The sequence below is a fragment of the Teleopsis dalmanni genome, chromosome 1 (genome assembly GCF_002237135.1).
Source record: "Teleopsis dalmanni isolate 2A chromosome 1, ASM223713v2, whole genome shotgun sequence".
NCBI lineage: Eukaryota > Metazoa > Arthropoda > Insecta > Diptera > Diopsidae > Teleopsis > Teleopsis dalmanni.
In genome coordinates, this window is record NC_051846.1 from 160357949 (window position 1) to 160382249 (window position 24301).

Below are 24301 nucleotides of genomic sequence, written 5' to 3' on the forward strand. Positions count from 1 at the left end.
AAAATTGTTTTTATTATTTACAGAAGTTGTTATATTTACAAAATATTTACTGGTACATCTAGTACTTTTATTTATAAAAATACTGTTTAATAAATACTTAATAATAATATTTTAATATTTAATATTTTTAATATTTAATATAAAAACTTAACTAGAATATCAATAATTTAATATTTCCTACTACTTTTCGGCTTTTTGGTGGTTTGTTTCGTTCGTTGTGTTTTGTTAGCAGTCTTTAGCTTATCATATAGTATATACAAATAATTGTAATAGTTAATTAATTTTAATGTTAATTTAACACTGTTTTGGAAAAAATACATTCATTTCAATTAAAATTTCCAATGTTATTAATATCGCATAGGCAGAGAATAATGCTAAACCAGCGCGTTTCGTCAACCGATAGCCACTAAAACTGAGAATAATAAAAAGTGCCATTGTGGATACAATAAGTATTAGCATTGTATATTCGAAACCCTGTGTAGCTATTTCAATACTAGTTGTACCAGTTTCTTTGATTACATTGTATAAATTCTTGACAAACCATGGCACACCCAGAGATAAAAGTATAGCCAAGGAATTTGCACCTAGAGAATTTGAGACACCAATACCATTTTCTCCTAAAAATTTAAGAAAAAAATATTAATATATATAGTATTAATTGGGTGTGAGCAAGTGCTTACCATTACGTAATGCGATTAAACTTGATATAGCTTCTGGCATATTGGAGCCAGCAGCTAAGAATGTTAAGCCCATTATGATTTCCGATACATTGATAGCAACACCTGAAATTGATGTGAAGAAATTATTAAACAAAATTCTATATGTAAAAGATTGGCTTAAGATATATTTTGGTTTAATTTTTTTTTTAATATTAATAATAAAAATAGTATATTTTTATTTAATATATTTTTATTTTAAATTTTTATTACTATTATTATTTTTATTACTATTATGTTTTTCAATTAATTTTTTTGTTTTTATTATATAAAAATACTATAATAATCTATATATTGTATATAATAGATTAGCATGAAAATTATTTGAAACACATTTTAGTTTTTAGTTATAACTATTAAAATAAAATTAATATTAAAATTATTAATAAAAAATAATATTAATATAATTATTACTGTTTATAGTTTTATTGTTATATTAACAATATAATAAGAATATTAAAAATATTAATATAAAAATTATTATAAGTTAATAAATAATTTTTATAATAATATAATTTAATTGATTTTTTATTTTACTTTTTATTTATTTATTTTATTTTTATTCAGTATAATTATTTCTCTATATACGATTGTCATGAAAAATATTATGAAATTAAAATTAAAATGAATATTGCTATTTTAAGTTTTTTGTTTTTATTAATAAAATATTTCTGTAAATTGAAATTTTTACTGTAATTTATCATTGGTTTTGTTACTAATTTTATACCAATATAATTCATATATTGTATAAGAATCAATTATAATTGATTTTGTGATTTAAAATTTGATTATGTTATAACATATTCTTAATTTATTCTTAATATATTTTATTTAATGTTTTATTTAATTCTTAATTATTAATGTGGATTTTAATAATTGTTATAAGTAATATCAATGTTATTTTTTTTAATAGTTTATATATTTTTTATATAGTTATTGAATTTATTTATGTTCATTATATATTTATATTTATTATTTATTTATGTTTATTATTTATTTATGTTCATTTTTTATTTATATTTGTTATTTATTTATGTTTAATATTTATTTATATTTATTATTTATTTGTGTTCATAATTTATTTATGTTTTACATTTATTTACTTATTAATAATATTTTTGTAATTCTATTTTTTAAAAAAAACATTATTTATAATCTAAATTTTTTGTTTAATTTATTTTATTCATCTCATTTGATTGAATTGCTTTTTTTTGTTAATTATATATATATATATAATTTTTGTTGTTTTGTTAATATTTTCTACTATTATTTACCTAAAGCAGTTAACATCCAAACAATCATATAAGCATTAGCACCGATGCATAGGATACACATTATAAACGACAATGGATACCATCGGCGATTAGTAATTGGGTTTGGTATGATGCACTTAAGGAGAATTCTAATTGGAAATGTGAACGCCCACCAACATTTCATTATTTTGGATTCACCGCGAGGTAAAGAAAATAGTTTAGGTGGCAGTTCTACGGCTTTTGTATCATTGTTCCCTACAAAAAAAAATATATATTATATAATTTTTTGACATATTATTTTATATATTATATCATATTCTTTTCTATTTAGAAAGAAACTTACAGCTTTTGTTTTCTGTTAAATTGACTGTGGAAACAGTTGTGGAGTGGCTGTCTGGTACGTTTACAACAAATAAACCATCACCATTAAGTGGATCCTTCTTAACTGGCAGTTTAGCTTTAGCACAATTTTCTGGTGGTTCCGTAAAGTCTGCACAATAGAAACATATAGATACATTAATATACAAGAAAACATTTCCATATATAACTTTATTATCCTTACCGTAACGTGTTGACATGCAGCAGTTCAGTTTATCCTCAACAAAGACACGAATGGCTGGCATGAAACGATTATTATTAAAAGTAAGTACATAGTAGAAAACTAGAAAGCCCATAAGTATACAAGAACCGACGAAGGAAACATTACCACCCCAGGCAATGAACAGTAGCACCAGTGTATTAAATATGTAAATACTGCTATCACGTGCTATTGGCCACCAATCCAATTGTACTGGCTAATAAATTTAAACAAATTATAAATAAATTTTTTTTTTGATAATTCCGTAATTAAATTTATATATACCTTTTTAATAGCTAAAGCTGCTACGCCTGCAACACCAAGTGTATTGAACATAAGTGAACCAATAATAGTACCCAAGCCCATATCAGAATTAGTGATCAAAGTACTAATCGTATTGGTGAAGAACTCTGGCATTGAAGTGGCTGTAGCCATAAAAGTAGCTGCCGCAACATCTTTGGATAAATGCAAATCATCACAGATACACTCTACAGTCGGTAAGAAGTAATCGTTACATATAATTGCCAGCAGTACGAAAAAATAAATGGCGGCAAATACATGTAAACAAACCCAGCCTTGTCGTAATTGCTCAACTGTTAAAAATTAAAAAATAAAAAAAATCGGTGTTATTTGAAAATACTTGAAAAGAAAATTTTTTAATTAAAAATCAAAGCCTAGGCGGAAGTACTTTAAATTATTTACAAGAGAATCTACTTCACAACAAATATTTATACTTACTGCCAAACGATTACAAGTTAGGCACATGTCTGATAATTCATATATGTTTTCTACGACTACTACTGTTGAGTTAAGTGCGTTCAATTAGTACACAAATTGATATTATTATATCAGTGACAGATCAGAGAGATTACGCTTAAGTATCAGGTTTTTTAAATTTTTATTTGTTTGTAAAATTTTCTAATTTAGTTGCTGACATAATATTCACACAAAAAAATAAAGATAGTACATAAATTATTTATGAAATTCTATCGATCGATTAGAATTTATAAGTCTAATAACTTGGAGTGCGAAAAAGTGCATTTTTTTTAAGATAAGAAAAATTTAAAAGTGAATTTTAGTAATATTTACTGTGACTTCTACTTAAATAATTTATATTTAGTCTGAAAACGCAACAAATCAATAATCTTCTTGATAAGATATAAATTAAATCTATTAACTGATTGTGTAGTGTAAATTTATATGCACTTTCAGCGTAACTTACTTATATACATTATATATATATATGTATATATATATATTATATGTATTACTTATATATAATACTTACTAGAAAAATACTCTGGAAACTCTTCTAGCGGTGATTCTTCTTTATTATCATTGCATACATCTTGTATTCGTTCTATACGTATATATGCTCCATCTACCTCAAATTGTACGTTTGTATTATTTTGTGCTGAAAGTTATAGAAAATAGTTTTGTTATTAATTGATATATTTTAATATTATATAACATAAATTTAAAGTGACATAAAATTTTAATACACATTACAATCATAAAATAAATCTTTAAAATTTTTATGATCCTTTATAGGTTGGATAATAATGTATTCTGGTCATAGGTAGTTATTATGTTGCACTATCATTTCTTCTAAACTTTTATTTTACTTTATTTATTTATTTTATTTTATTTTTTATTTTATTGTGACTTATTTCCAAGGCAAAATAAAATAAACGTATAATATTTATATATAAATATATATATGATATATATTTTATGTAGTATATAATATAAATAAAAGTGTTATCAGATACATATATAGTAACATTCATAGGCTATGTTAAGTTGTAAAATAAATTTGTTCATTTCTGAAGGTTATTACAGTCTTAAAAATTAAACAAATTATTTATTATATTATTATGTACTGAATTATTTATTCATATATATTATATTACTAGATTATACAATGTTAAGTAAAAGTTTAAGACTACCCATTTTTGTTTAAATATATAGAATTAATAAGAATAATGAAAAACTTTATAAAAAATTATTTAATTCGATTTAAGCAATTTTTAATTTTTGATTATTATCGCATTTTGATTATGTGATCCAAATAATAGCATAAATAAATCATATACTCGTAAATATATTTTTATATATCAGCTGAAGTATCACATTTACTTGTTTTATAAAATAAGTAATAAAATATCAAGTCTACATTGATCATTTTAAATAGAATACTTATATCGTTAATAATTACTAAATTAGTTAATTTAATCTGTAATTATTACTTTAACACGCTATTATAATTATTTAAAAATTCTTCTTATTTAAACATTTTTCTATTAACACAATTTCTTCGAAAAACCACATTATTTTAATTAGTGCATTGCAGCCTCAAGGAAATTAATTAAATATAATAAATTTATTAAGTATTACTCAATTCACAAGAAATGCAAAAATATGTAAAGCTATAGAATCAAGAAAACCACATTGTATTTTACAAATCAATTTTATATAACTTTAAAACAAATTTTTTAAATTTCACAACAAATCATTTTTTTTATAAATTAATTAAAGCATATATTTAAAAAATACACTCAGTTATATATTGTTTTATATATATGTATATATTCCTTTTCCATATTGGGAGATTTTTTTACTATTTTATCCAAATTTTAATTTCAAATTAATATTATTTTGTATGTCTACAGTGACAATATAACTGTTAATTACATTTTTATGTCACACAATGTAAAATATTTAACAAATCACTACTGATATATAAAACAATTATAATGGATTATAATAAGCAAATTAATTCTATAAAATATTAATATAATGTAATAGTAAGAAGAAATATAGAATTAAATTAAAATAAAGGAAATTGTTTATTTTTAAATAAAACAAACTGTAATTTTGTTTAAAACTTTATATGTAATAATAAATATGTTTAAGAATTATATGTATAAGAAATATGTATAAGAATACATTGGATTCTTAAACAATACATTATTGAAATATAGAGACAAAAATAGCGACAATAAATAGAATAAAAAAATATACATTGTCATAAACAAAACTAATTTACAGTTATGTTATATCTTCTTCAACATATGATAAAAAAATTAAGCAATAATATTAAAAAAATAAAATAATAATTATGTTATAATGTGCATTTATATATGTATGAAGTTTATTATAAAAAATATTGATTTTAAACATTATATTATTATAATGACATGTTATTCTATATTTTATTTAATATATTTCAACATATATATTCCATATATATATATATTATATTCCATATAATACATACATTTAGCATAAATGATCAAAAATCATGTCAAAGCCCGACTAAAAATTGCTAACATTTTAGTAGAAAGTACTCAAAAACCAAATTTAACTTATTGAGTTAAATAAAACTGTTATATTATATTTAATAAAAGTATTAAGTAATCAAAAATATGTATGTTGTAAAGTATTGAGTATTAAAAAGGTTTAATACTTTTTGCTTTTGTCTATTTATTTCTTTAAAATTTCTATAATAGTTGATTGCAGTTTGCCTACACAATTTACATTTTATGTTAAAGTAGCAGATATTAACAGCAATAGTTTTAAAGTCACTGTATTCTGCTTTGACAACATTCATGGAAATTAAATAAATGTTAACATTTATCAAACATAACAGCTGTAAAAGTAAATAAAATGTAATTTGAAAAAATTTGTAGATTTTTATAATATTTAATTTATATAAACAATATAGTTTATATATATGTATTTTGAAAAATAATCAACAAATGGTGACGAACAACATTTTTCGAAAAAAACTAAAAGTAATAAAAAAGAAAATTGTTTGGTTATCATAAGTAGGTGAATGTTTAATCACAATCAGAATATTGCAAATATGTATAAAATAAAATACTTATAATCGGATTATGATGCTACTAAGAAGTTAATATTTAAATTTTGTATGGACTAAAATAAGATCAGAACAATGGGAGCGGATATGGTGAAAGTGAAACTTGAGGATATTGATTCTCAGTATAACGAACTAAGATTTGGACACAGATTTTTGTGTAGAATATATATTTGTAAAGAAATATATTTTATTTTTAGCAGTTTCTTATAGATTTTAAATTTGTGGTATTGTGACTTGGCTATGCCAAACAGTATTACTAGTTAGGTGGACTATATTAAAATCATCTAGAAAATGGTTAATTGTTTTTAATTTCTATTATTGTGTTTTGAATAAACGACAAATATATATAGAATATATTTGAATATACAAAATTATGTAGTATTTTTAAAATAATGCAACATTTTGCCCATATGAAAAAAACAATAAACTTCGAAAAGTTGTAAGGTTTTTAAAACAGTATAAATAAATAATATAGTTAAAATAAAAAAAAACTATTTTAATTTCCAAAACTTAACAAATGCCTTTAAGTAACAAATAACACATTAATAACAAAATATGAACTAATTGCAATCAAACATTTAAGTACTATATTTATTTTTTATTATATTCAATTAGTATTTTAATGATACCATGTACATAATTTATTTAAGTTCTATTATTATTATTGCACTTTAAATTTGTAATATAACTTTCTGAAGATTCATTGAAAAAATTGTATTTATTAAATACTGATTTGATATTACGTATGATCCTTATATACTAAAATTCTTTCAATTACTTATAGCCATTTCCTATAAGGCAGATAAGATAAATAATATAAAAAAAAATTTTTTTCTAAAGTTTTTAAATGAATTACATTACATTGTTAATCGATTGAGTTAAATATTTGCTATAAATATTTATTTACTTATCACATTAAAAAGGTAATTACTATTAATAAATGTTCTCACTTCAAACTAAAAAAAAATAAAAAAATATAGTTTTATTATATTAAAAATAATATTTTTTAAAAATAATTCGATTAAATGCAAACAATTTTTGATTTTTTATTTTTTTTTATTTTTTTATTTTTATTTAATTATAGTAAACATAAAATATCCTATGATCCATCAATTTCATAGAAACAATGATTAATTTTAATTAATAAATATTTATAATCAATATATCGAATATCTTCAGAGCAGTAAATATATTTAATATTTAATTAATTTAGTTAAACAATTTCTTTTTGTAATCCAAAATATTTTTTTATATGTATAATTTATTGAAATAAAGTATATTTTTTCATATAATTATTGTAAATATTTTTGTTAATAATCAGCAATTTGTTTCTAAGTTATTTGTGTATTTTACAATTTTTACAAAAACTAACTGCACTTGATTTCTAAATGTTTTCACTCATATTTTTGTTTTTATTATAAATATCTGAAAACTGTTTACTAATTTCTGTTATTGTAAACAAACTATTTCACAGAACTAACTCAACAAAAAATTATTGAATAATAATTAATTAACAAACAAAATTATTTTCACATGATATAAATCAATTTAACTACTTTTATTTATTTATATATTAACAAAAACAACTTGTACTTAATATAATCAACACTTTTTTATATATAAAACAATGTAATTTATTTAATTATTTATTTTTAATTTGATTTATATTTATAATTTGATTTTTTACATTTTTTATTTACTTATACTTAATATTATCAACACTTTTTAATAATAAAGAAATGCAATTTATATCATTTTTTATTTTATTTGATTAGATTTTCTTATAATTTAATTCATTACATTATTTATTTACTTATACATACTTAACATTATCAACACTTTATAAAACAATTTAATTTATATAATTATTTATTTTATTTGATTGATTTATAATTTAATTCATTTAATAAATAATTAAGTTAATTTAATAATTACTTATTTAATTTGATTTGATATGATGATTAATGTTTTCGCACTTTACTTAGAAATATTTATCCATAACATTTAAGTGTCATTTAAGTTGAATTACATAAATTTATAATTAATTATCGTATATCATTAAAATTATTATTTATACTCGTACCTTGACAAGATACTCCCGTAAGTGTGGCAGCGATTAAAAGCAACACCTTAATTTTTGTTTCTGATTTTAAACACATTGTGTTCAGGTTTAATTTTTTTCTTAATTAAAATTAATATAGTTTTAAGTTTAGCACAATTTTCAAAATTGTATTGAGCACAGAAATTATTTTAATTATAATTCAACAAAAAAGAAAAAAAACCAACACAAAAAAATAAATAAAACACTTAACAATTAAATTCAATCTTTAAGATACTTTATTAATTTAATAATAATACTGCTTTATATTTGTTTTATTATTTTATTTTATTTTATTTTATTTTATTTTATTTTATTTATTTCAATATCAACAGTTTGTGTTCTTAGTCTAGTAACTGATTGTTAAATGAGCCTTGTTTACAGTTTCAACTGATTTTATATAAAAATTTCTTTGCTTTACTGGAATTACAATAATATTTACAATATCGCACTTACTATATTACGAAAAAGATACGAAACAGCGGTAACGTAGATAAAGTGACGTTGAAGAATAAATTTAATTGCAAGTTAATTGAATTTATCGAAACATCTTTGGGATTTTCTTACGCTACAGCAGATAGGTATATCGCTTAGGAATATCAACGTTCATCGCCTTAAAATACTGTTCGCAGAAAATATTTGTAGTTTTTTATATTTGATTCTAAAGAAGTTCTGAATGTTCGGCATTGTAACATTTTGCATGCTTTATTTTTGTATATATGAATTAGCATTACTTACATATATAAAAAGTATATTTCGTTTTAGAAATATTTAAAAATAAATATAAAGATAATATTTCTTTGTAAAATATTTTTACTGCAAATACTCGTTTAACACTATTAGTTGGAAACAATGTATTTTATCTATCTCTGAGTCATATTTCACAAATCCAGCTACTATGCTGGGTAGACTTTAACAAGATTTTTTCATAAACTTTTACTTTTTACTAACACACACAAATTCTTAAAAAGAATACGTATTTATATTTGAATACAAAAATAACGCCAAAGTCTAGCCAGTGCATAGGCCGATTTTATTAGAGAGAAATGATTATCCACTAATTCGAATCTCTGGCAATTTAGATTCCCTCATATTCCGGACAAAATTAGAAAATGCAAAATATGTATCATATGGTTTGACCACTGATTGGCTTATATGGAACTTACTTACTTATTTATTTGGCCAATAACAACTCGTTAGCGGGTTTCAAGTTCGGTTAGTACTCCCTCAACTTGATCACTTCTCCGGAGACACGGTCTACCTCTACGCCCTCTTTCTCCAACTACTATTTCATATATATGGATCGCTTATATGCATCACAAATTATAAAAATGTCTACTCGATAGTGTAGTAAAATAAATCATTAAAATAAATATAAAAATATAGGTTATATGCATACAGGCATATGTGATTTATTCGCATATATGTTTTTAGCCATTTACATATTTTATGAATTAATTCAATAAAGAGTTAGTTATTGCTTGGTTTCTATTCATTTTCTTTTTTTAACGCAAATATATAATATATATTATAATATTATATTATATTATATTTATTATATATATAATATATGTATATATATGAATTTATATAAAATGTAATATGAATAAGTATATTTAATACTTCTTCTTGATTTTGATGATGACTTTAGTAATACGAATGTCTCAGTAATCTGGATTTAATACATTCCGGATTATGTGAGTTCTATGTAAGCCGAAAGAGGTTGGAGTTGTCTGTATAGCTGATTTCGAGATGCCTGAACAGATGATCTAATTATTGTACTTTTAAATTTCTTTTAAGCAAATACTGATACATGCTTGAACACCATATAATGTTCAAACGCTTTTTAAAAGGTCGCTCAACAAGTATAGGTTGGATTATGTTAGAATGATGAACTTGCACACTCAAGCACATTTTAGAGGGTTTTACCAATTTTATATGGTATAGGTTAGATTATGTTGAAGTGATGGACTTATACACTAAAACCCGCTTTATCACAAATTAAATGTCGTTTTGATACTACGGATAAAAACGTAGTATGCACCAGACTAAAAAAGCAGTAAAACAAGTATAAAGACCAAAGTGGTCAGCTTACAGACAATGAACAGAAGTATATTTAAACATAGCTGTTCCAAGCTTCGAACAGCTCGATATTCTGCAGAACATTTTAAAAATAATTATTTATATATAAAATTCATAGCAGTCACATATAATAACATATCAGTTATTCTAAGTCTTAAATGCTGATTGTATGTATCTTGAGAATGTTTTCGTAGAATATTAAATATAGCATAGACATTAGTCATGTAAATAAATATATTTCAATAAACACTTCATAGTAGTAAAAACTATAAATTATAAATACCCAAGCGGGTTCTCCTGTGAGGTAGGCTAACAGAAAATGCTTTTCCAAGATACGAAAAAAAATTATTAAATTTATTAATGTAAATTTTTTTTACCTACTTTCAATTTTATTTATTTATATATTTATTTATATATTTAAATAAGTAAAATATTTATTTTTGGAAAATTTATTTAAAAATTTATTTTGTTTATATTATTTATAAAAACTTATTAATTTTTGTTTAACTAAATCAGGGCTTTACAGACCAGATAAGACCGTGGGCCAATTCAAATCATTAAACAGGTTGAAGGGTCGTAAAAATAAATACATACGTTCATTATTTTTCCGAAGAAAAATAAAAATAGGGCGATAATATTAAATTTAGTTTTATTTGTTTTTCATTAATTTATCTTTCACAATTCTATCAATATCAATATTATTATTATTAGCTGTTGACATACGAAAAAGATCTTATTTTTATTGTGATATTAAAATAATATATAAAGAAATACATACTTAAGTCTTAACCAGAAGTCTAATAAATTATTTAAAATATTTTAATTAATTTATTTGGGAAACTATAAAAAATAATATAATGTAATGTTACTAAAATATGACTCGTCGAGGGCCGCACAAATATTAGCCGAGGGCCGTAAGATGCTCGTGGGCCGTGGTTTGGACACCCCTGATCTGAATCACGTTATTTTTAAAGAGGTTTTAAATTCGACAGAAATATTTCAAGACTGTAAAAGCTTATTATTCTATTTTTTTTATTATTTTATCTACAATAAATATTTCAAAACAGACTTATATTTGCAATTATAAATAGGCGCAGCTAAGATATAATAAGACATTTTTTATGGATAAATTGTAAAATTAATTGTTATTTCATTGGATTTTACAATTAATTGGGAAATCAATTTATTGATTGCAAATTATAAGTAATATGGTATATTTAACATATATAATAGCACTTAAAATAAACACAAATATTAAAATACAAAGTATGGAGAATAAATTAAATAATAATACTAAAATTAAATCAATGAACTCTTATTTGAAATAAACAAAGTTTAAGTTGGAAATGAGAAAAATTATACAGGGTTTTTCCTAACCAGATGGCACACTTACAGTATTTATTTGGTCCAAAAATTAAAAAATCGTATGAGGTTCTAGAACAAAATATATTAATTCTGGGTTTAACGTTTAAAAATATCTTTATCACAACTCTGTTGCCAATTCTGTTATAACACTTAGTAATTTAATTATATTATATGTTAATTCTAAATAAAAACATATAATAGTATTGTTTAATAAGTAACAGTAATAAGTAGCCTTCAATTGTCAAATTGAAATGAAGAATGATTTACTTCTTCAGTCAATTTCTTAAATTTAAAAAAAATTATTTCGATTACTGTACTGTTTCTAAAGGCAATTTCAAAAGTACATTTAGTATTTTATTTGGACTACTTGTTAACTAATTTTTGAAAAAGTGGCATTTATAAATTTAATCAAAATACCTTAAGAGGATGCTTATTTCATTTATACCTTATTTTTATCTATATTCGATATTATGACGGAATGCAAAACAATTTAGGAAATATGGAATTCTAAACGTCAGTACCTACTGGTGATATTGCGTATTTCATCCTCACATCCATCCAACCATATAGAAAGGTGCAATTGTTTGTAAACAAGTGCCTGGGTAGAGTTCTTAAAATATAGTGTCCATATCGAATATCAAATGTACGCCGGATGAACGAAATGAATTAAAAAGCAGCACTAACTGAGATTAGAACGAAAAAAGGGAAGTGGATAGGTCATAAACTTAGGCAACCGAAACATTACATAGCGAGGCAAGATTGGCATGGAGTCCATAAGGTAAATAACGTTATAAAGTTATTTATTTCACTTCTTTAAGATCACTATTGATATGTGTGCTGTTTTTATGAAATGTTATTGTACGATAAAAGAAACTTGTACGCTATGATAAGGTAGTGGAGATGTGGCATAAAATGCAAAAATAGCAGCAGTATTTACTACTTTCATTCATAATATAAAAAAAAAATGTTATTTTATGCAAGATCTCATTTTATTACATTATTTTAAGATTACTTATTTATAGAAGCACGAGTAGAATACAAATAGAGGGAGAGAGATAAAGAAAGATAGAGAGAGAGAGAGAGAGAGAGAGAGAGAGATAGAAAATGTACTAATAAATTATAATATTATATATATGGATATTTATATATGAGCAGAATGCTATATAGGCATAGTTTGTATAAAAAAATAAAAAATAAAAAATACGTATATAATATAACAAATAAGTTATGAATTTTACATTACTTTAAGCTTTTACAGTTAAATGATTAACAAAATCTAGACGACCTATAAAACATTTAGGTAACATTAATAAAAATCTCTATATTACTTGTCATGCCATCGCATAGTTTGCTGAACCCCATGGTTCAGTGACAGGACAGAAAAACTGTAGGCTTGACCCTAAGGTTGAACCTATTACAATTTCATAGAGGAAGCTTAATACATATAATGCATATTACTTTATAACACTTTTATATAGTTTTATTGCATTTAATAGCAATAGTTTTAAATTATTTTTTAAATAAATCCAAGAACTTTAAAAAGAATTTTTAGTGTGCTGTACTGCATGTCACTCTTCGAACACCTATAATTCTTAACCTTACACAAAAGTATTAAGAAATGGCACATATCATATATAGAACAGATTTTTGTACAGAATCTAAATAAATTATGGAACTTAAAATTTTTTCTTTAAATTATTTCATTTCGCATTTGATACAAACCTGTCGTAATAATATTATATTAAATTATTAAAAAAAAAAATTATTTAAGTCATTCCCCGTTCGGTATAAAAACCCCGTTAGGGTTTTATAAAATTTAAAAAATGGAAATTACTAAACAAATAAAATAATATATCTTATGCAACACATAAGGTTTTCTTATTGTATTATGCAAATTAGAATAAAAGCCACGAGCTTCACATTTTAATGAGATTTATTAGGTATGCAATTTTTCTGAATTTGAATGGCTGACACGAGAAATAAAGAACAAGAAATTTTTAATATATAATTAAGATGTTAATATAGTAATATATATATAACTAAATTATAATTTTCTACTGTTCGTTCTATAATTATTTGTTATTCATGTTAAAAAAATTTCTCATTAATTACTTTACTAAGTATAAATACTTTGCATTTTCAAAGCATAGGCCACGTAGATGTTTCTTAACTATTAGAGGCTTCATGTATACCATATACTATCACACTTTTTCCATTTTAATATATTATTATTATGCTTCACTCAAACAGTTCGTCTTCAGCTTTTCAGTTGCAAGACATAAATTAATGATTTTGGAGCCTTTGACTATTTCTATTTAATAATAAATTTACCAAGATATATGTAATGCAGTGAAGAAAACACTGGGTACCATAAGAAATATTTATACATTTTATCACAATGATAAGTTTCGTCGGTTTCGCGGTGCTCATCTATCTCTTCATATATCTATGTCATTTATCTGTTTGTTTAATTATGCGCCTATTTGTATCAATTTTATTTAATTAGTTGTTATTATCATCAATTTTCAAAAAGTTATTATAATTTTTAAAGTTACTATATACCGTCGACTCAGGTGGTTGTTTTAAGTGATCATATTACTTTTAAGGAACGTGAGCACCTTTTGACGGTTTTGTTTTGTTTTGTTTCATATGTTATGAGGGCGACTAGTGTGTCATCCAAATGAAAAAGTGTAGAAGTGAGCAATTTTGGTATACGCAGAGAACCAGAACTTCCAGTATTTGAAAGATTCTCCTTTGTTAAAGAGGTATTCCACCCTACAGTCTCTTCTTCAAAAACCTGGTAAAAATTTGTGATATTCTCCTTACTCAATGTAAGTATTATATTAAAAACTGGGTGCCTAAGCCTGCTCATGGCCTTTACAGTACATACTGTAAGTTGAGTGTCTTCGTATTTTCTGAATATTTCAACTATGTTCGGTTTCGCCTAAGGACAGTATGGTTCATCGTGTCCATCATGTCCCGAAATCTATAACAATATAACGCGATTGCTTTGTCTTAGTTCATTCAAGAGCGATAAACAGATTTTCAGTTGTCATACATTATATTGCTTCTCGATATATCAAAGATATTATATATCTTTTAAAATCAAATATTTGTGCCTATAGGTTTCGATGGTATATAGCTTTGCACAAAATACAGTGGGGTGTTTGCTAAAAGGCAAATTTTTTTGTAAAAAAGGTTCTAGTATATCAGTCTTAGTGTTACCATTTACTACTTAAGATCGATATATGTATCAGACTTACAAATCCTACACAATTCTCCCAATTATGAATGGTAATATTGAATTTATTTACAAAATTATTTTTTTTATTATTTTTGGTATAAGATTGAGAATCTTAAGAAATGGGTTATTAAGTAAATCTCTGTATAGTATAGTTGTACGAAACCTGCAAATCTCTTCTAATTATCTTATCAATGTTTTGTAGGTAAAATTTCTTTTAAATATGAATAGTGCCGACAATCTAAAAAGTAATTTGATTGATTTACTAGATTTTAACTAAGTCTCAGGTTGAAATATTATTACTCTACGTATTATGCTGGTTTAACCAAATCATATGTGGGTTTTCTTCTTAACAACATGAACTTAAATTTCTCTAACAAAATGATAAGGTCAATTTAACTAGTATGTGGTTAGATCATATTTAGAGCATTTTTTTGAGTGCTGTAGAGCAGTTCCTGTGCATTTTCACCCAATGCATCTGTGGAATTAGTTTTCATGGGCTTTATGAGACTTCCGCATACTTGTCTATATAGTTTATTTAAAGTGACTTTCGTTGATTTTTACTGAAATGTTTGGTCACCAAATACGTACTGCATAATAGAGTAAATGTTTACTAATAGTGTTAACGCTTACTAATAGTGTAAGCGTTTACTAATAGAGTAAGCGTTTACTAATAGAGTAAGCATTTACTAATAGAGTAAGCATTTACTAATATAGTAAACGTTTACTAATAGAGTAAAAGAGTAAACGTTTGCTAATAGAGTAAATAATAGTAAACTAATAGTAAACTATCTACATAGAGTTTTTATGAATCTAGTACTATATAGTATCTAGTAAGCATTTACTAATAGAGTAAACGTTTACTAATAGAGTAAACTAATAGAGTAAACGTTTACTAATAGAGTAAACGTTTACTAATAGAGTAAACGTTTACTAATAGAGTAAACGTTTACTAATAGAGTAAACTCTCTACAAAGAGTTTTTATGAATCTACGCAAATCAAATCAGCCAATAATTAGAATTGGTTGATTTTTATTGATAATACTTTAAAAAAAATTGTTTACAAATAAATGTGCGTGGGATTTTATGTAAATATAAATAAAGATAGTTATAAAAAAAATGTAGTTAAAAAATAGCAAAATAGCAAATACTTGATTTATTCTGAGAGTATCTCTGTGAGAGTTAAATAAGGTAGACATCTTTCTTTGTTTTTTTTTTTTTACAAAATTTGGATCAGTAAGTCTTTAATATAATAGCTCAAGTAATTTCGTGATGTCATTATAAAATGATACCGTACAAAATTTTGAGAATATCAATTTGTGAAACCCAAGAACAGACATACACAAAAGTCATAAAGTAATGACTTTTAATAAAAATTTTCTTTATTTAACGTAATTTGATTAATATGAGAAATTTCTAAAATTACAAAATATTAGTAAAAAATATGAAAGCTATAAAAACTATCAAAAGTGTGCAGTAATCTTGACGTCGATTTAGAAAAACCAAAAGTAAATTTCTAACGAAAATGTATTTTGGTCCATTAAAAATACAAAGTAAAAATTTATAAAAAAAAAAATAAAGTGTTTAATAATTTATGTTGCCTTTGTAGGTGTTTCCAATTTTTGGGGAATTTTTATTTAGAATTTTTATTTCTTAAAAGCGAATTCTTCAAAATTCGATTGAAATATCTTAGTTAACCAAATTAAACTACGCAAAAATAAACAAATTTATCCTTAACACTTTTTTCCTTAAATGGAAATTTCATTATTCATACGAGTATTAAGTATTAAGACTTAAGTACTTTTATAATAATAAAATACTAAAAAGATAAATATAAATTGTTTTGAAATTCTTTACGAGTAATTTGTTGCAATTTTACTGATTATAAAAAGTCCCCATATAAAAGTAATTAAATCGCATTAAATGATATACAATAAACTTAGAACTCAAAGTAAAAAAAAAAGTTCAAAAGACATCAAAATTATCGTAAATTACATACTGAATAGCCGACAAGCAAATTAACATGAACTAGATTGATTGATAGATCAGTTCATTTTTAGTTCAAAACCTGTGAAAACATTTAAATCGTAAATAATTTAATTATAGAGCAATAAATGATACAAACAAGCATGAATTACGTTAGTTTTATTACTATTTTTATTAACTATAAGTAAATAATAATAATTTGATTAATTACTGTATACCTCAATATACATGAAGATGGATTTTGTAGTTATAATAATAGAATAGTTATATAGTAAACAATATATTTACTACGTTATAAATTGATAGTTCACATTTTTTTTTACAAATCGAAAGTTGTAAATATGTTAAAGGTTTATACTCGTAATACAAAAAATGAATGTCATTCATTTGATATATTTGTATAAACATACGTTTGTGAATTTTAATATAAATGAATACTTAATAGTCTTATAAACCAGGGCTGTCCAAAGTATGGCCCGCGAGCCACATGCGGTCCGCGGTTAGCGTCTCTACGGCCCGCGCCATTTTTTTAATCTACTACAATTACGCAAATTTTCTTTTGGTATACAGGTAAAACTACATTATTTTATTTTTATATTTTACCAAATAAATAAATTTAAATTGATAAATTAATAAAAACTAAATTTAACATTATAACCGTATTTATAATGTTATAATGTATTTATAATAACAACTATGAACGTATGTATTTGTTGCTGCAACAATTATTGTAGAGAATCTCTACAATAATTTCTATTGGCCCACGATCGCATCTGATTTGGACAGCCTTGTTATAAATAATAAAAAAAATAATATTTTCTTAAAAAATTTTTTTTATTACTATTCCGACAATTTTTTACTAAAATTACTCCAGCTTTATTAACAATTTTATTCTTTTAAAGTATTTTATTTATGTTAAAGTAATTCTGAAAAGAGGTTTCAACATAATGAATGACGCGCTGATAATATATTGTCTACTCAATAAAGGACCATGCCAACTCCATGAGTTTGGTATAGACTAGTCATAGCAATAAGTCCAGTATACTTAAAAAAATAAATATATGGGAATGTATGCTTAATTTATTTAACTTAATAATCATTTTAATAAAACAAATTAGATAGATGTGGTTGCTTCAATAGCCCACAAAAAAAAAACTGAAAGAGCATCAATTGTCGAGTTGAGAGCTACGAAAGCCAAACAGGACTTTTCCAGACAAACAAGTCTATGTCCTATTTGATAGCAATCAGGCAATCAAATAATATCGCATGATTATGTCGTTAATGAAATCAAACACAAGGGTCGGATTTGAGAGACCGCGAATATTACCTTGTATGCTTGTCTATAACAAATTAGAAGATATTACCAAAGAAATTACGTTTAATCGCCTAATATTTAATATTAGTTTCGTATGAAAACAAAAGCAAAAATGAGCAAATTAATACGAACATAAAATCATACAATGAAGCCATAACTGAACCAAGATCAAAACAATATACTATTGATGGTATATATACTATAATACTAATACTATTAACCATTTAGGACGTTTACAATCCTTGTGAAATACTTAAACAGTGGGGTTCTTTTTAAAATCTTTATAACTGCTATTACCAAAAACCCGTATTTTTTTGTGATAACCAGTTCCAATCAGTTAAATTCAGCTACTTATCTGTATTCAAATGGATTTTGAATTAAAACTGTAATTTTGATAAAAAAAACAGTAATTATGTTATAATTTTTATGAAACGTACTTTAATATTATATTTAATATTTAATAAAATACACGAAGTTCTTGCCCGTTTACTTTAGATCGGGATCGCGGATGTTAGTTCTTTTAATTACCTGGGCTGCACCATGAATATCAATGAATGTCAATGACAGATCTGCGGAGGATATGGATGTCAAAGTCAGCAAAGCGAGAAAAGCTTTCGGTGGATTATAAAAAGTATGATCATTAAATCAAATCTCGAGATCAACAAAACTAAAAATCTATTTAACATGTGTCAAATCTGTCATGCTTTATGGTTACGAAACTTGACGAATTAACACCAATGAAATAAAAAAGCTTCAAATTTTTTATAACAAATGCCTACGGATCATCTACAATGTATACTAGCGTAATACAATTAGTGAAGAAGCACTTTGGCAACTTTATAGTCAAACAGAAATTGAATACTGTATAATGAGTAGACGCTGGAGATGGACACACGCTACGTAAAAACACGATTGATATATCAAGAGCCGCATTAGAATGGAATCCAGCAGGTAAACGAAAACATGATAATCCACGTAACACATGGAGAAGCTTGGTGTTAGCAGAGCTTGAGTCTACAGGACTGAACTGGTCGTAATTAAAAAATAGAATACGATATCGTGATTGGATTGAAACCTTATGCTCCCAAGTGAAGTGTATAAAGAGGAAAAAAAATTTAAATATATATTATTATGTTATATCGGTTGGTTATATTAATATCTTTTTAATTTAAAAAATAAACTTGTATAAAAAATAAACTTATTTATTTAACAGTAAGAATTATATACATTATATTGTGTTACAAAAATTATTATTAGCGATTATTAAACAGTTTATTAAAATTAATTTTTTAATTTTATAATTCGATAATAATTATTTTTATTTTTATAACTACAATTTAATCTTTTTTTTTAATTTTTAAAAATCAGTACTCCGATACACCTTTATCGCTTCTACTAAAAGTTAATAATAATAATACAACATACGAATTAAATTATAAATTTTTAATAAAAATTTTTTTTATTCATTTTTATTAACATTTATTAGAATTAATTTAGGAAGTTTAAGATTATATAAAATAAAAAACAGTATCGAACAGGTGCTATAGGTTAAACGATTTTTTATACCCGTATGTTTAAACAATTATATTATATATTATAAATATTTTGAAGTAAAAGTGTAATTTTTTTTGTATGTACTTTACATTTTAAAGCTGAAATAGACATGTGATATTATTAATAATTTATATAAGAAATAAAATTTTATTCCATTCGTACCTGGTGGTTTTTAAAATTCTTCACGAATAAATAAATATTAATATAAGTGATGTTATTGTTATATTATTTGTTTTTCATTATGAAACAATTAAAATGAAAATGTTTTAATTTAATTTAATTGAATGCAATTAAAAACTGTAATAAATTATCAATAATTTGTAAAGATATTAAGTCAAAGGGTTTGGAGGATAAATTTTAATATAACCTAATTTTTTTAAGTTTTGCCTCGTATTATAGAGGATACTTATGTTCAACTTGTGAAATAATTTATATTCTAAAATATATTTATTATAATAAATAACCCTTATTTTATGATTGTTAAATCAGTTCTTCACCCGGCCTGATAAAGAAGTCAAAAAATTCGAAACGTATATATTAATATGAACTTTTAAAATAAATACCTAGTTATATAGTTTTGGTATTTATTTTTATTTGTAGTCCTTATTCATATAAAATTGACAACGTTTTAAATTATGTAGAAATATTTTTGATTTAGTTATATATAAAATAATCTAAAAATAATGCTAAAAACTTTGATAAGTTAATAAAAATTCATATCATAATATGGGCAGGCTATGTTAAATAGGTGGAACTAGAGAAGGAGAGAACAACATTAAAAATGTATAGTCATACAATCTACAGTTTGAAGAAAAATCTAAATTTCTTTAGATAAATAAATTCGATTTAAAAAATGTATATACTTTTTAAAACACTTTAAAGTAAAAAATTAGAAGAAATTCATTATTATATTAATATTATAAGGCAAACATTGCTTTCATTGAAGCATTAAATGTTTCATAAATAATAATTATCTTATTCTGAAATAAATTTATATCAAGTATATATGTGGTCGAGTTATTTGTACAAAAAGATAAAAATAAATAAAAATAAATTATGCTATTTAAAGGAATCATAAATTAAAATTATAATAATATCTTACAATCTTACAATGAAAAAATTATACTTGACTTAAAATAAATACTTATTTATTTATAATATATTTACATTCATTATATGTTTATTACAAATAATTTTTTTTATTTTGCAATTTCTTACATATAATATATTTACATTCTTTATATATTTATTAAAAATAATTTTTTTTTGTATTTTGCATTTTATTACTTTTATATTTAATTACAAATAGATTAACAACAATTTCCAATATTTATAGAATGGTCTTATCATTTATCTCATTATTTTCAAAAACTCGAAAGAGTATTAAATGAATAGTTTAAGGATATGCTTAAGATATTATTTATTTTAAATAATACTTTATTGCATTGTAAATGGAGTGGGACTATTTTATGTTATAGCACTAATTATTTTTATTGGGGTTTATAATAATATAAATATATATATACAACATAATAATTATTAATGTTAATTTTTTCTTGTCGAAAGTGACGCGTCTTTATAACGAAAAGAAACTATTTAAAAGTTAGACGGATTCGAATAGCAAGAAACAGAAAAAGACAAAAATTTTAGTTAATTTATTTAAATTTGGCTGACCATAAAACGATGTTTCGAATATTGCTACCATAAATATTCATCACCAGTGGTCTTAAGAAATATTCAAATTAAATTGAACTAATTAAAATAAAATTCGTATATTTCCTAAGACCACTGATAATGAGTAATTAGCAGAACAGAGTTTTATGGTCAGCCAAATTTCAATAAATTAACTAAAATTTTTGTCTTTGTCTTTTCTTTGCTATTCAAATCTCTCTAATAATATTTATTAATTATATATATCAAGGATAATTTTGATATTCAATTTATTTCAAATTATACTTCATAGAAGAAAATAGTCATAGTCCTTATTACTATTACTATCCTTATTACTATATAACTTATATCAAGTTCCATAATTATAAAATAATAATTATAAAATATATATACAACATTTAATAAATATTATTAATTTATAAGCAAAATACATTAGCTTACCTGTTAAATCCACTCCTTGAATTGATGGGACAAATAAAACTAATGCCACTAATATACAACAACGTGTCGCCAGCATTTTTTTTATTACTTTCTATATATATACTTTATAAAAATGTAATTTTATTTTTATTTTTATTTAACTCACTTGAGTTACTTTTATTGTTTCAAATACAAACACTACTGTACTGATAATTGTAATGTTTTATTAACTATAAAAATCACTCTCAATTTTTTTCATTCCAAAAAAAATTTACAAATTCATTAAGCTTATATAGCTTATAGGAACTTTTCTGTAGAGTTCTCCACTTGAATATTCATCGATAAGCAAGTACTACACTGTCTGAATACCGATGTTGAACTAATTCTGACAATTGTGTAGTCGCTTTAATAAGCTCGTAATTCAATCATTAAAATTTAAACCCTTAGTAATAGTAGTACTGTGAACATGTTATATTGATGTTCATAATAAAAACTTATCAAGAAGTGGGTGTTAATATCAGTACGATTATATTTGCCTTCGGTAATTACGAATACAAGTACTGCCATTATTTCTTTACTGATAAGACTTGCGGTTTTCGAAAAGATGAGAAACGGTTATAAGCAGTCGGTGGATTCAGTTAAAATGACTTAAACGAAAAGCTTTGTTTATAATTTTACTTTTTATATTACTCTGCATACATGATTAAGAGTTACACATTCGTCATTAGTTACAAAACCAAAAAAAGACAGCACAAAAACATATGATCACAAATTGTAGATATTATAAATCAACTTAAAATAATTTCTGAAACAATAACAAAAAAAAAATTGGTATATACCCATACATATAAACACATATATAAAACATTGTATATAATAAATAATAATTTATAATTTATAAATGTATATAGAGTATATAATGTTGTTCATTTACGTCGCTAATGAACTGAGCAAAATAATAAACGAACTAGCTGAGTACTTTTTTTGATTAATAAGATAATTAATATTTATTTTTAAAAGTTCTGGAGACTTAAATCGTTTTAGGCTTATGCATGTATTAATTCTAAAAATATCTTTACCTGAATTTTTTAAACAGTAGAACTTACATTATCACTTCGGTTTTTTCATAGATAAGGTAATTTAATTATTAATACAAATTCAAGAAAATGGTCTTGAATTTTAAGTTTTACTAAGTTAAAAACAAATTCAAACATTTTTTTAAAAAGTTTTAATGTTTATTTTTATATATTAAGTTCTGAAGTTTTAAATCTTTTAGGCATTAATATTTTTAACTTATTTTTTAACCATGTGAATTCGGTTTCTTCATAAATAAGGTAATTTAATTGTTCATATAGAATCACAAAATAGAGTTAAATTTTAATTAAATGAAATAAATTAAAATTAATTTATGAAGTTAAAAGCAATCAGTCTTAAGTTTTTTAAAAAAATATTTGATATATTTAGGTACTCTATAGCAAGGCCCGCGGCTAATCTTTGTGCAGCCCGCGTCATGTTTTTAATTAGACAAATTTTTCTTTTTTATATTTTGGTAACTAAATTAGTTCACTTTTATGGTGGAATACCATTACTGATAAAATTGTAAAAGATAAATTAAATAAATTAACGTATTTTAATATTTCTCGGTCAAAATTATGAACGTATGTATTTATTTCTGCGGTCCTCTAACCTATTCAGTGATACTGGTCTGGACAGCATTGCTCTATAGCATACAGTACCTATAAATAAATTTTGAATTGAATTTGGTTAATGTTAAACAATAGACTATAGTCTGTGGTCATCTTTATTCTCCAGTTTGAAGATAACTATAGTTTAAACTTGAAATATCGATGTAGTTAAAATGTATTTAAAAGAAACAAATTTAAAAAGTTGTTTGTTTAATTATTTAATATTGGCCAATCAAGAATATATAAATAAATTTTGGTCATTGGAACAATAAAGTAATACATATTATAAAAACAACTTAAAATTTTCAAATTAAATAAAGTGAGTACATTTTTATTAATAAGTTTTAAAAATTTTTTATTAAACGTGATTAAATTCATAAAAATCCTTTTCATTTGCAATGTTAACCTCACACATCAAAGGTTGCTAACTTCAAATAAATAATAACAAAATTTTC

General features: G+C 23.4%; 1 protein-coding gene across 1 annotated transcript; it reads right to left on the reverse strand.

Annotated features, from left to right (window-relative positions):
- Nucleotides 1-120: 120 nt before the first annotated feature.
- LOC119669669 (sodium/potassium/calcium exchanger 3-like) lies at nt 121-22316 on the reverse strand. The gene is made up of 8 exons (XM_038079656.1): nt 22183-22316; nt 3835-3960; nt 2832-3139; nt 2532-2763; nt 2313-2459; nt 1991-2224; nt 681-782; nt 121-617 (listed from the first exon to the last, which is right to left on the reverse strand). The coding sequence occupies exons 1-8, from the start codon at nt 22256-22258 to the stop codon at nt 295-297; spliced, it is 1548 nt and encodes a 515-aa protein (XP_037935584.1). The 5' UTR covers nt 22259-22316; the 3' UTR covers nt 121-294.
- Nucleotides 22317-24301: the final 1985 nt, after the last annotated feature.